Genomic DNA, 14,519 nt, shown 5'->3' on the forward strand with positions numbered 1-14,519 from the left:
AATGTGAAGGAGTTTTCCCTCGCCATTTTGTTAATTAAAAGAAGTGATCCAATATTGATGGTCTCTGACTGCCCCACTGGCGCTCACAGGGTATGAGGAAATTGGGGTAGTCTCCAGCTGTGATGTGCATGTGTGAACAACCAGATCATGAGGATTTCAGGGGCAGTCCTCCTGATCTGGTATTTGGTCCTCTTGAAATTCTCTAAACATTTTCAGAAGTGTATATGTAAAGATGTCTTTGGGAAACAGCATACTGCTTTGTTAGAACAACAATAACAAGCCTTTAATGGGAGAAGTTGTTTGTTTTGGGCTCATGAGGACGGCCCGGGCGACCTTGAGATGACCTTGGCTGTCAGCAGACAGTAAATTAGGAGGAAACCTCATGTGGTGAGCAGGCTGTCAACATGTCAGGGAATCTGTTTGTCTACACGTCTGTCCCACTCTGAAGAGTTTGTTCCTTACAATAACTGGTTCAAACATTCATCAACCTTTCACTGGTCATTTGTTTGAGAATGTAAATAAAAGTAAGAGGAGATAATGCATCATAGTATGAGAATGAACAATAAAACCAACATGCATAGCATTTTTCTAAAGCTACATTTAACATGCAGTTGTTTGATATGAAATATCATAATATGTTGGGTACAATGTTTATGGTATACCACCGAGCTCTAGGTGTGCCTGTGGCCTAGCGATGTTTTCGTGATAACAGGATAATTTACTGGCAATCTATAAAACTAAATAATAGGCCGGTCACTCTGATAGGCCAGCCAATCTGACATAGGACAGTGCAACAGTCACTTGTGATGGTCTTCAAAATTGTTTTAAAGAGCCCATATTATGCCCTTTTTGGGGTTCGTATATTTAAACTATGTACCTACTAAAGTATGTTCACAATAGCTAAAGTTCGAAAAAAGTGTCTGTTTTCATGTACTGCCGCTCCATGCACCGGCTCGCTTCTGACTCTCTCTCTAAGGCTCTGAAGTGCCCACATTCAGAGTCCCCACGTGTGCCAAGTCTGATCTGATTGGTCGGCCTGTCGGCTCTGCCGTAATTAGTCAGTCGCTCAGCCACTCTGGCTCTGAGGGCCGAGGAGCAAAAACATTAGCACCTTAGCACTACTGTGCTACCACAGGCTGCGGCATATCGTGGGCGTGCTACAGAAGTTAACGGGCGTGCAACATGAGCTGCTGGGCTTGCCACAACGAGCCAATTGGCTTAGATCAGTGATCTCACACTGACAAGACGTCACACTGGCAAATTTTTTTCGAGGTGGGCTAGAACCGAGCGTTATATGCGGCTAATGCTACAGCTAACAGGAGGAGGTAGGAGAAGCCGCGTTTCAGCGGACTTTGAATTTTTGCAAATACATGTGCCTAAACATGCACAGGACGCATGGAAAACACACTAAAGAGCATATAAAACCAGAAAAAGCATAATATGGGCCCTTTAAAGTCTAAAAGACAGTCTTGAGAAAACAGTTTCCTTATGCATCGTCTGCATGGGACAAAATACAGAATGATAAAAAAATGCACCAAGCAATTGAAAATGTCCTCCTTTAAATATGCTTCGATACGCTGTATATTTAAAATATCATCGTCATGGACTACTGCAAATTCTCTATTGGTTTTCTGACAGTTGCACACTTGTTCACCTCTTGTTTCATTAGTACTGAGAGCTCCCCAGTGAGATAACTCATCCTCAAACTTATCTGCTAATGTCACACTTTAAATTGGTCATCTAAATAGCTCAACACCTTTCGCAGTCAGCCATCATACGTGCTGCTGATTGTCACTCGTAAAAGTGCCGGTGTTAGGATCTCCACGGGGGGTTCGCATTGCCAGGGCCTTGTGGGAATTCTCAACACTATTGTGGAGGCGACACGCTCACGTTGGACACATCAGCCCTATAACAGCGAATTATCCCGCTCACAGGAATCGGCCGTCGTACTTCATTCACTGGAATTCAGCAATGACAGCCCTCTCCCCATGGAGGAATAAACATGGAGTCCTCACTCACCACGTCTCAGTGCGCTCACACTTCTTCACCCTCAGCTCTGACACGTCCGCTCTCTCCCACATACAGATATTAGCTCTGCTCAAGGTGTGTGCTGACAGCAGGAGGTGTGTTTGGGGGTGAACACAGACCAGGAGGTGAAACTGGCAGTTTTTGTGATCAAGCTGTATTGTCTGCCCTTTCGCTCTAAGTTGAATGTTTTCATTTTGGTTAGCTTGAAATTTCTCACACATTTGGACTTCCTTCTTGTTTTCCTGTTGGAGCTGGGAAATATTTTACATCCTCGTAAATCGATCTTTCAAAACAAATGAATACAAATCCCAACACGGGCCCAAATCACCTCTGTTGTCTCGTGTCAGCTGCTTAATATGTTTTCAAGACACTTTCATGGAACAGTGTTTATTCACCTCAACACAAGCCAGAAACACCTGCAGTGCGAGTGTGAGCTGTGTCCCGTCTCCTATAGGGATTTGTTGAGTAATCCAAACATTAGTGCTGTTTTGTCCTGAACTGTGTCTCCCAAGTAGCACCTCATTACATACTGTAGTCTGCTCTTGTTTTCATAGGTGTAATATTGTAGGTTTAACGACTGATGGTTGGGTCAAAACGGGGTCAGAGCTGCTTCAGTCAGCACCTGTATCTTTGTAGAGTCCCACTATGCATCACTACTTACTTACTAACATGCAACCTTTCTGCATGTTACATTTTCAGCTCATAGATATCCAAACTCTGCCATCACAGAATAAGGGAGGAAGCTGATCATCATCCTTAAAGTAAGATTAAAGCCCTCAAATTTAAATTGTATTGCAATCAAATTACCCATAAGAAGTGGACAGAGACTCTTGGACACCAACCATTGGTATGGAACCACTATTTAAAACTCTTAAGTTTGGTGTTGTGTCTGCTGCAATTTGAGTTTTGGTAAAGGCCTAAATGTAAAGTCATAGAATAGAATAGAATAGAATAGAATTACTTTATTGATCCCAAACTGGGAAATTGTGGAAATCATGAATGTATTACAAGAAGTGGATATTGTGCAGCTGCTCTGCCACATTCTCAATATTCCCAGTGGTCATTTGCTAGAAATGCTACTAAAAAAATCCTCATGTTATCACAATGTGAGGTCTTTGTGCCAAGCAAAAGCTTTTGAAAAAATCCAACATACTCTTGTATTTTCAGTTTCAAATCAGACCACAAAGCTACACTATGAATACCAAATGGCAATTGACCAATGATGGTCTTGGTGGAAGTCTACTGTTCTCTGACAACAGGGAGTACAACATAAACAGCTGATTTCACAGCAAAGAACAAGCATTGTTGAGAACATAATCCGGCTTGTTTGAATTGGTTACAGATCCTTTCATTACTGATCCATCAGATGTTTACACAAGCCAACCATTGTTCCTGTTCTCTGTTACATCTATGGAAACTAAAAGTGATTACTGTTATTTGTCCACCTAGCAAAACTATCATCAAAATAAATGGTTTAAAAACATTTTAGTTCAGTTCTGCCTCTTAAATCCTTTAATTGACCTCTGTGCTTCCAGACATGGTTAACAGATCTTTCACACAAGTATTTGTCCATATTTCCTGTTGGTATGAAACTGACATGTGAAACATCCTTGGGGCTTTTTCTGACTTCCAAAATGAAAAGTCCCAGACACAAACATGCCACCCATGACCTTGAAGTTGTTGTCTTGTTCTGTATTCAGAGAAGCGAGTAAGCCATGAGTGGGTTTTCTGTGACATCTGCAATTTATAAACTGTCCTGTTAAATTGATGTTGCAGCAACATCTATGTGGCACCAGAACTCTATGATGCTGAACAAGACAATGCATCATATGTACAAATGATGGCCTAGTATTGATGGGTAATTTTGCTGAGAAATGTTCCAGACTTATTTTGTCTGAATGAATGTTAGGAAATTACCACTGATGTTTAAATGTGTTTTGGATTATTGGATAACCTTACAGTGAAGTTGTTTGACAAGTTGTTTGTCCATCCATCCATCCATTCATCCATCCATCAATCCACCCATCCATCCACCCATCCATTCATCCATCCATCAATCCACCCATCCATTCATCCATCCATCCATTCATCTATCTATCCATTGATCCATCTATCCATCCATCCATTGATCCATCCATCAATCCACCCATCCATCCACCCATCCATTCATCCATCCATCCATTCATCTATCTATCCATTGATCCATCTATCCATCCATCCATCCATCCGATAAAAGGGTTGTAATGGGCCAAGACAATCCCAGCCTTTCAATCACAGGGTTGACATGTAGAGACAAACAATGGTCCACTCACATTTACACCTACATGTACACCAATTAACCCAACTAGTTTGTCTCTGGACTGTGAGAGCGAGCAAGAATACCCATAGAGAATCCCTGCATATATTGGGAAACATGCAAACTCCATACAGAAGGGCCCAAGCTGGCTAGAAGTTCAAGCCAGGTGCCTTACTGCTGAACTGACAGTGCTAACTACTGTCCCACTGTGCTGCTGTAGTGTGTTAAATATTAAGATGAGTTGTCAGACTGCACGGTTGGTTTGTTTCCAGTCCTTTTTCAGTATCAGCATTGAGCCTCAGATCATAATAATTTAGGGCCTGTGTCCACCTGCCTTTTCTTTTTTTCAGGTAGTAAATCGCTGACTGTGTGCTCGGGAGCGTTTGGATGAAGCACTTTTTGAACTGAGAATAAAATAAAATGTCTCTGTGACATCAAACAATACTGCTCCGTTGCTTTGTCACTGAATTTATTACATTTGAGAAACTTTTTTCCCCTTCACTATGAGCATCAAATGGCGTATTCTTGCCCTCCTCCTCTGGATAATTAGCTTAATAATAATGTGCCTCACTATCATAACCCCCGATTGGACATGGAGCACAGAGGATGTGGGTACACGAGTAGATCCGTAAAAGTAAAAGATACGGTGATCATCATATAAATTATCTTGAAAAGAGTGCCAGTAATGGGTCTCAAAAAGGTCTCAGAAATTAAGAAAACTCTCGGTATACACACACACAAACCCACACAGCTGGAGAACACCAGTGGGTGAAATTTCAGACCCTAGGCCTGATTTCTCTTTGTGTTCGGTGCATGATCAGGGCCGGGGGTCAGCAGCATTTAGTATTGAAACGTTTCCCGTTTTCTTTAATGATCATAATAATGAAAACCTCTTTCAGATTGAAATCCAAAGCACATGATCCAAGATCTAAGCTTTGAGCTGAACCGTAAATCTCTCTGCAGTTTGGAGGGTCACGTTCATGGAGTCCACGGTCAAAGTGAGACGCTTGATGACTTGGCATGTTGGCAGACTGTGAGACCAACAGACAGCTTGGCTCAATCACTGCCATGTGGGTTTGATGCATGTATGTACTCTGTATTTCCTTTGTCCTTTAATATTATTCAATCTGTCATTTATTTAATTTACCCACCCAATACTGATTAAGTTGTCTGAAATCTTAATGAAAACAGAATGACGACTCTTAAGGTCTGTAAATTAAACATGTGGTTTCAGAAGACTGAAAACACATGTTTAATTAAAAATAGCAAAAAGAAAACATATAAAATATTGAAACTGAGAAATGTCATTGTTTTTATAAAAATATGTTGAATTCAATGCCAGCAACCACCTACATTAACTCACCTTGAGCAAGCACTTTGCAACAGTGGCATGGAAACACTGATGTATAGAAAGACGCAGGATGGACAGATGAATAAAGACAGGCGGAGAGACAAGTAGTTATCGTCAGAACTTGTGCTGTGAGATTTTTGTTCTCATGGGGAATAGAGAATTGCAATTAACCTACTTAATGTATGGACTTGTTTTTCTGAATCTTTTGAGACAGGAGGTGCCTAACTTTCAGATGGTGCATGTGCAAAAAAAAAGACTCACCTTCAAATTTGGGTTACTCTGGAAGTTTTAGGACATATACTGATAAAATATAATCCACGTAAATCCTTACAGTGGTGCTTGCTGCCAGCTAGTGTTTGGACTGTGATTGCAGTTGCTGCTGTGATGGTGTAATTTCCTGTAATAAAGTATCTATCTATCAATCTATCTATCTATAACAAGTCTCTTAGGTGTTTAGGCGTCAAGCTTGATAACTTCAGTTTTGTCTGATTTAAGAGGAAGAAAATTGCTGCTCTTCCTAAGTGGGTGGCTTTTATGCCTTTATTTAGATAGGATAGGATAGAGTAGGCAATCTTAAGAGAGAGTGGGAAAGGAGCCACATGTTGGACGCAATCATTCATTCATTACTTAAGTCGGGGCTGGTGGTCAAAAACAGCCTTTGTTACTATACAACAAACTTAAAATACATTCAAACTAACCATCATCGTCTTAACTGATTCTGAGAGAAAGTATCCAATCTATGTTAATAAAGCATTTCAGATTGACCCCTTCTTTGATGAATCTGTTACCTAAAGTTTTAATTGAATAGCCTGATGAAATGCCAGAGGGACAGGGGGAACATTTGGAATATTGAGACCGCAACAAATGAACATACAGAGATAAGTTGTAAAGGTTTTCAGTCTGTAGCTTGAACAGCAGGCGTCCATGTGGTGCTGATATGATGAATGAGGCTCCCTCTGTCTGCCCATGCCAACCCAGTAGGAGGTAGTTTCATCTCTCGCTGCAGGGAGGAGCAGATTTATAGAGTGAAACTGTATGCCTGTATATATACTTTAAACTTTCACTTACCTGCACCCAATGAGAAGAGTAAATATAGTTAAAAAAGCTGAGAGAAATCAAGCAACATGGGGGAGAAAATCTGCATCACAGATACACAGTCAAATATATAGTAGGAACAGAAGATAAAAAATGTAAAGAGTAACAGTTAAGTTACCAGAACTACATCTGATACGGTAGATTAATTTGAGGGTTTTCCCACACAGACTCCCACGTGCACACCCTCCTATGTTTATGGACAGCGGGTCTTCCTCCTCCTGTTTCCTCCGTCTTCCAGACTGCCAACCTCCTGCTGCTCACTCGTAAACTCACATAATATGTTTAGCATGCCCCGCCATCATCTCACTACCGCTGCTCAAGGCCGCTCGCTGTTCTCATATCAGCACGATGAGGTCTGTAAGGCCATCACAGGATACATGACACTGATATAAAGTATGTGTGCTGAAATGTCGGCAAAGCCAGGTGGTTTCTGATTTCATTACTGACTATTATCGTAGATTTTGATGCTACATCTCCTGTTGTTTATTCTTTCTCAAATGTTCTGTGACTGAAACTATCAGCCAGTTGACTTGAACCTTGACATAACGCATTTGCTTATAGAAACATGCTACAGGAAAAAGGTCCGTCCTCTCACATGTCATTTTAAAAGTCCAGATAGAAATAATCCAATGAAATCAAGGCAGAGAGAGAGGAGTTGAATGAAAGTATGAATGAATCTGAAAATAAAGGAGGTCTCATTTTAGACAGAAAGACAGAAAATCTATCTTAGGGTTTGGAAAATGTATGATTTAAATCAGTGATTCTCAACGGGTGGATACGGACCCAAAAGTGGGTCGCGGCGCTGTTTTAAGTGGGTCGCAAGCAAAACCTGCATATTGTCAAAGTTTGTAGAGCGCTTTTTGAAACATGTTTGTTTTGTTCAGTTTATTTTTTTCTTCCATCAGATGTTTGGCATCATCTGAGCTACAAAAAATTTGACGGAAGCTGCAAACTGCACATTTTTGAATCAATTAAATCTGGTTGGTTGATCAATATCTGACATTTGAGTTAGTAGTGGGTCCTGAGGCTTGATTAGTTGAGAACCACTGAATTAAATAGTATAATGTACATTTGTAGGTTGTGTAACCAGTATGTGTAGGCAACCAAAGTAAGTACACTTCAACACTAACATACAAAACAAAACTTAAAAATAAGTCAACTTCTCAAAACGTCATCTTTGACATTTTGGTCTGCCAGGGTAGTCAACTGGTCATACTGGTCAGTGGACCCATGCGTTCTCTCTGACCACAACCCAAGCAGCTTTTGCTCCCTTCATAATATTTCCTCTGACCTCTGCCAGTGAGTCTCTGGTTCTTTGTGGTTCAACTCTGCCGATGAGATTTTTTGCCTTCAGATGAGCTCTGCTTTGCAAGGTTGGACTAAAGTTCCAATCTGAGCGTAAATGAAATTCAATCTGCTGCGTTCACTCATACACATGCCAGCTGGAGTCAGGGACAGTCAGGATGACAAATAGCCTTCCCATTAAACTAAACCCCCTGAAGAAAGCCTTAGAGAATACATCTCGTAGAATATATAACGCTTAAACGCAGGAGAGCAATCAAAAAATGGGCCTCTTTCCCTCTGCCTCTCTCTCCATCTCCTCTTATCATTTTATTTGCCAAACCTCGTTGGATGCTTACTTTCCATAGATCAAATCCGGCGTGACGCTGGGAAACGGTTCAATTCCAGATCAGCTCGTTGTTACAACGAATAATGATCTGATCGGGTTATGGGTGCAGTATGACACCCGTGTATAAGTTGCTCCATGTGCTGTATGTGAAGATCACCTTTGTGTGTGGGTTGATTTATGGTGAGATGTTCAACAAAGCCAACTGTTTCTTCTGAAACTCCTTATTCCTGTATGTCTTTACCTTTCAGTGTGACGCTGTGAGAGGACTTACTCTCTAGCTAGGTGATACTGTGTTGTATTTGCAAATAACTACTAAGGTACTTCTCTGGAGAACAAGATGGCGGGCTTTGTCACAAAACATACCTCAATGACCATCAGAAAGCACATTAGAGAGAATTTAAAAAAAAAAGAGTTTGCATGATTTTAGTGTGTTTTTTTTTTTTATCTTACATACTTTATATAATCCCTGAGGGAAGTTCTGTTTTTTTTAGACTCTGTTATTGAGAGACATGCTTCTCTCACACATAGACACAGACATGCACAAACAGGACCTGTGGACATGCACTAGTGGGATGTTTGGGGGTTTGGTGCCTTGCTCAAGTGCACTTCAGCAGTTCTCTGCCCTGGCACCTGTCCAGCTACCAGACCAACATCCATATATGGTCCGCATCGGGATTTGAACCGACGACCCTCCGGTTCCTAACTCAAGTCCCTAAGGACTGAGCTGCTGCTGCCTAGCATATCATACACTAATAGATTACTCTCTTTTGTGGCAGGTAGCTAGGTAGTTTAATAGTAAATGTATATATATATATATATATACATATGTTAAATATCTTGTGTTTTTTACTTCAGTATAACCATAGTTTCCTGCCAGCTGAAATTAATGCAAACTTTCCAATCAGAGTCAGAATCAAGTTTATTGCCAAGCAGATATACACATACAAGTATTTTGTCTTAGTGTTGAATTTGTTTTTAAATGAATTCCTCGTCATGATTTCTGTTTTCTGATAATCATTACAAACCTTTGTAACATGAATGTATAAGAGTGTTCTACACATAATGATTATTTATCACTATTAAATTATTTCCTGGGTTTGCTAAGTCTGAAAATTTAAGAAATCTTTTATTTTTAGCAGCAACTTTTGGCATTTTACATTCCTGAGCAATAAAAAAGTTCCTCAAACGGTCTGAGACAGTTAGTACAATCCTGTTTGACAAATGTTTTAGTCGTTCAGCAGGCATGTTATTGTAACTTTTTTCATGAATTCTTGTTATATGCATGGGAAAAAAAGATGATTCAGGAACAATCTTTCAATCTTTCAACAATGTTCATTTTTGTCATCTGAAGTAGGAAACTAGCTGTCTTTGTTCTGCTTTGAGAAGACTAAAAGAAGCACCAAGAAAACTTTAGTGGTGAAATAACCCTCACGAGGGGGCTCAGCATCCTCTTTCCATTCATCAACCTCCACCTCCGTAGTTCATCACAGACAGACAGGGCAGTTTGTGGCCCAGTGGGGTCAGAGATATACAGCCCTGAGTGTCCACATAGGCAGCCAGTTTCCTCCTCTGACATACACACAGGCCTTGGGGGGGCGGACAAAACTCTGGAGACTTTCACACAGGAGCATGAGGAGGGAGTACTAGTTTAATGTACCAGAGCAAACACTGAGCTTTGATATGCACAGAAACATTTAAAGGATTAAATAAATGTTTATCATAGCTTATCAAATGTAATGATATCTTGTTCTTTATGTGTCTGCATAGGTTCTCTTCAGGTACTACGGTCTACCCCACAGTCCAGGGATATACAAGGTTAGAAAATTAATTAATTCTTTATTGTCTTAAAGCAGGGCCATCAACCCCGTCCCATATATAAATAGTGGTAGGAGCCGCCATTACATCACCAGCTGTTTATCTGAGGCTTGTTTTTGAGAAGTTTAAGTTTAGCATTTTGTCAGGTGGGTCTTATTTTTTGAGTAAGATGTCACCTTATTGGAATGAGATCTTTAAAAAAAAGCTACAAAACCTGTAAAATGTTTAACTGTTAATCCTTAACCACACATTATCCATGTATGTATGGTTTATCAGAATCATTTGTAAGTTTTAATTAGCAAAATTTTTGTTTTGGTGTCAATACAGGTCTGTTTAAACAGATGTTGCACACACACAAACACACACACACACACACACACACACACACACACACACACACACACATATATATACATACATGATGATGATATATACATGATGAATCATCATCATGAGGTTGACACAATAGAATCATTAGATCAACATTTATATAAGTAATTAATCATTTGAAAAGTAGCATCTTTTTCTCATAGTATTCTCTACATTTTGACTTCTGTGTATAACTAGTGGCTTTGCCACCTGCAGGCCATTTGAAGTATTACAAGGTTAGGACACCTTCACATTTAATACATCCACATTTAATATGGAAACCTCGGTCTTGATGGTTATTTTTTATGAAAAATATGCATAGAGAAGACACAGACTCTTGGATTTCATCAATTTATTTTCCACTTTAATTGTTACTAGTTATTATTTTACAGCAGTAAATTACTTCAGAGAATTACCAAACAAAGGAAGGTTTGTTCTACAGTCACTGGTTAAAATGTTGATACATCATAATGGAGCCGTTTCCACACTTCAGTATTTTAAGACTTTGGAGTTTTTGCAGGAGATATGCATCAGGGTGGTGGGGCCTAAGGTGCTTTATGGGCTTGATGAATGGTTTTGCATAAAATACTAAATATATCTGTTGTAAGTGAATGACAAACACAATTTGATTCTCCATTTAGGCAAGGTTACATTGTCATGTAATAGCTTCATTTGTTCCCCATTAATGAGAGGATTTCAATAAATTAGAGAGATAATACTTTGAAAGGTACTTTGACTTCTCTTTCAAAACACCCCACACACCTGTCATTCCACATATACAGTCTGGGATCCCTGTAATGTTTTTGGATATTTTTTTTTTCTCCAGTTACCATTTCTTTTTTATATTTTTTTGTCAAAGCATATAAAGACAGACATGTAATAACACTTATAGCTTTTATTTGACAATTTGGAGGTTTAGTAATTTTAAACAATAACAAATAGATCTACTGAATCTTCAAAAGACAGACCATTCTCCCAACTATTTCTCCAGGAGTGATACACAGGTAGGGCTACAGTTACAGGCATACAAAGATCTCACAGCAGTGATGAGCTGACCCCTGTCCTCCACCAGAAAAGTAAAATCAATGAGCAAATACAGTACCCCTCAAAAAGTATTCTACCCAAAGGCCTGAGGCAAGTACTCTGCATTAAGCACATGAATGCCTCCTTAGGTCCTGAGCCTTTTGTAAAACACAGCTGAAACACTAAGGGCAATAATGCAAGCAAAGGCAAGGATGCCAACAGCAACTCCAAGCCCAACGGCAGAGTCCTCTTCTTCCTCAGCAACAAGGGGCTTTTCTTTAGATTCATTGGTGTCAGCTTTGGTGATGATCTCCGTAGAGGTGATGGTGTACGTCTTGCTTATGCCATCGACAGATGTGTCCAGGGAGCTCCTCTTCCGTCTTTTGCTGCACTGCTTGAAGGTGCTGCAGGTGCTGATTTCACACAGCCGGGTGATGCAGTGGAGGTAGTAGGTGGACACGGTCTCGTTCTGCTGCTCGATGAAACGGAAGGCCGGGAAGCGGAATCTGGCACTCTGGCTGTCGCCGTTCTCGACCATGGTGGTGAAACGATCTTTTGAGCAGGGGACAAAGAGGTTGAAGTAGCTGGAGTTGGTAGGCAGTGCGGAGACAGAGGCATAGCACCGGTCAAGGAGGACGTTGTACTGCCCGGTCAAGTTGGTGGCCTTGACTTCGACATACACGTTGGTCCTCAGCTCAATCCCCAGCTGTGGAATGGCCATTGGTCTGGTATAGTTGGCATCCTTGAAGAGCTCCATGCTTAAGGTGCTGATGAAACTCCCATTGTTGTCCTTGATTGCAATGGAGGAGGCTGACACATCAATCTGGGTGTTGTTGATCAGGTATTCAAGGGGATAGGCACAGGAGTAGTAGTACTTCAGCTCAGCATTGTAAGTGATCGCACCTGTTGTAGGATCGACAGAGCGAATAACACCACTGATGTTCACTGTCTGAACGTTGGAAAAGTCTGAGAATATACCCGTCCCAGCAGCACTGCTGGTCCTGAATGTGCTTCCACAGGCATGGGTCATATTGAGAGGGAAGTTAAAGCGAGCAACAGGCGGACTCACAGACTCATCAAGGGTTGCTCTACAGGGCAGGTCCAACATATGGTTCAGGATCAGAAGAGTATCATTGTAGCCAGTGTAGATGACCGGGCAGATCTGAATGGCCAGACCAATGGATGCAGTGCCACACTGCACCGCGATGTCGCTCACCTGTGGCCGCCTTGCTTCTGTGCCACAGTCACTCAGCGTAAGTTGAGTACTTCTCGCTATAATGGATAGTAAAATTAAAATGATCTTCATGGTATTTCTTCAGCTTTGCCGTAGATGTATTAACTTCTCTGCAAAAAAAATCTTAACTCTGCTCTCTGTACTGCTGCTGCTGAGGTTTGGTAGATCTTCTCAGTTTGTTTGAAGTCTTCGGGCTGGATTTAGGGGTCTTTATAGGTATTTGTGTCCTCTGGGATTGGTCCAAAAGAAGGTCAAGCACCTCATTATTTGTGAACAACTGCATTGTATTAAGTATGAGAGCTCTAGACTGGACCATATCCTAAGGGCAGCAACTGAAACTCGAAGCATCTTTCAGTCTTGAAATACAGGGACAATGGCTGTGTTCCTTTGTTGAGTTTGCTTTAAAATATAGTCTTCCATGTCCATATCAAGTAAGTGAACATAACACTACATAGTATGGATTCTGCATAATACACACAATACTTTGAAGGATTTTCTGTCCGGTTGGAGCCCTAGCAGCTCCAGTAATGACCTACTTAAGATTCAAGAAGCAAGGTACTGACCCACTGGGGGATCCAGTCCAGGATTCTCTGAACAATTCTTGCATTTCCTTGACATAAATAACCGTTATCAAAAACAACATGGAAAGGAATGGACCTTCATAGTAATGCTATGTTGTCTGTATTAAATTGTGACATTTGAGTTGTTTATTAATGCACAATGAGATGGTTGTTAAATGAAAAGGGACGAGAACAAATTAGTTTGATGTGCTTTTTTGAACATGCATACAGAAAAGGATAAAACGAAAGACATCCACACTGGAAGAACACAAATCTGTATTGGGGTATTGGTCTAAATTCTTGTAAATTTTTTTTTTTAATTTGTCACATTCACCTGACAAGTTCAGATATTGATCTTATTTCAAGATATATAAAGCAGGAAATGAGGCCTGAATCGATAGTTAAAAGTAAAAAAAAAAATCTGCCAATGCAGCAAGCACATTTTACTTGAGGGTCTTGAAATGAGATGTACAAAATACTTAGATATAGACACCTAATTTCTTCATTAACACATCTTGGTAGTATTCTTTTTTTTTTGTTGTTTAAGGTTTGTTTTTGGGCTTTCTATGCTTTTATTTACCCAGCTGATAGAGTCAGAAATTGGGGAGAGAGAGAGTATGGAACCACATGCAGGAAAGGAGCCACAGGTCGGATTTGAACCCGGGCCGCCCAATTGGAGGACTATGGCATTCGTACAACCACGAGACAACCAGCACCCCAGACTTTAATTTCTGACTAGTCACTGTATCAAGTCTTTTGCTTCCTGACAAGTACTCCATACAAAGAAAAAGATTAAATGTCTCATAATTTTAAGACGTATACTCACCTTTATTGACAGGATGCAGCTAATCATGGAACTCTTAAACATTCAGTGATATTAGGTGGTTGATTGTCCTCTTTCATTTTTAACTCAAAGCATTAAAAGAACACTTATGAATCCACCTTAAAGTGGGTTCCTCCAATCTTTTAAGGGGGATACAATCTCAGCAAATTAGTGCTTATTGTCCTAATAGTAATTTATCATTTAGTTTCAAAGGGTTAAAGGCAGATTTAGGGAGGTGCATTAACCTATTATGTTGTTTTTAAACACATGTTGGTCAACTTTTGTCGCCAGCGTA

The 14,519-nt window shown here is 40.4% G+C and overlaps 1 protein-coding gene across 1 annotated transcript; it reads right to left on the minus strand.

Moving 5' to 3' along the window:
* Positions 1 to 11,464: 11,464 nt before the first annotated feature.
* On the minus strand, positions 11,465 to 13,007 carry LOC109982644 (zona pellucida-like domain-containing protein 1). Its single transcript, XM_020631962.2, has one exon. It carries the CDS (start codon positions 12,911 to 12,913, stop codon positions 11,753 to 11,755), a length of 1,161 nt encoding a protein of 386 aa, XP_020487618.1. The 5' UTR covers positions 12,914 to 13,007; the 3' UTR covers positions 11,465 to 11,752.
* Between the last annotated feature and the right edge of the window lie 1,512 nt (positions 13,008 to 14,519).

Source organism: Labrus bergylta, chromosome 13 (genome assembly GCF_963930695.1).
Source record: "Labrus bergylta chromosome 13, fLabBer1.1, whole genome shotgun sequence".
NCBI classification, from domain to species: Eukaryota; Metazoa; Chordata; class Actinopteri; order Labriformes; family Labridae; genus Labrus; species Labrus bergylta.

Coding starts and splice junctions, on each gene's coding strand:
- LOC109982644 (XM_020631962.2), bottom strand. CDS start 12,913: ATGAAGATCATTTTAATTTTACTATCCATTATAGCGAGAAGTACTCAA.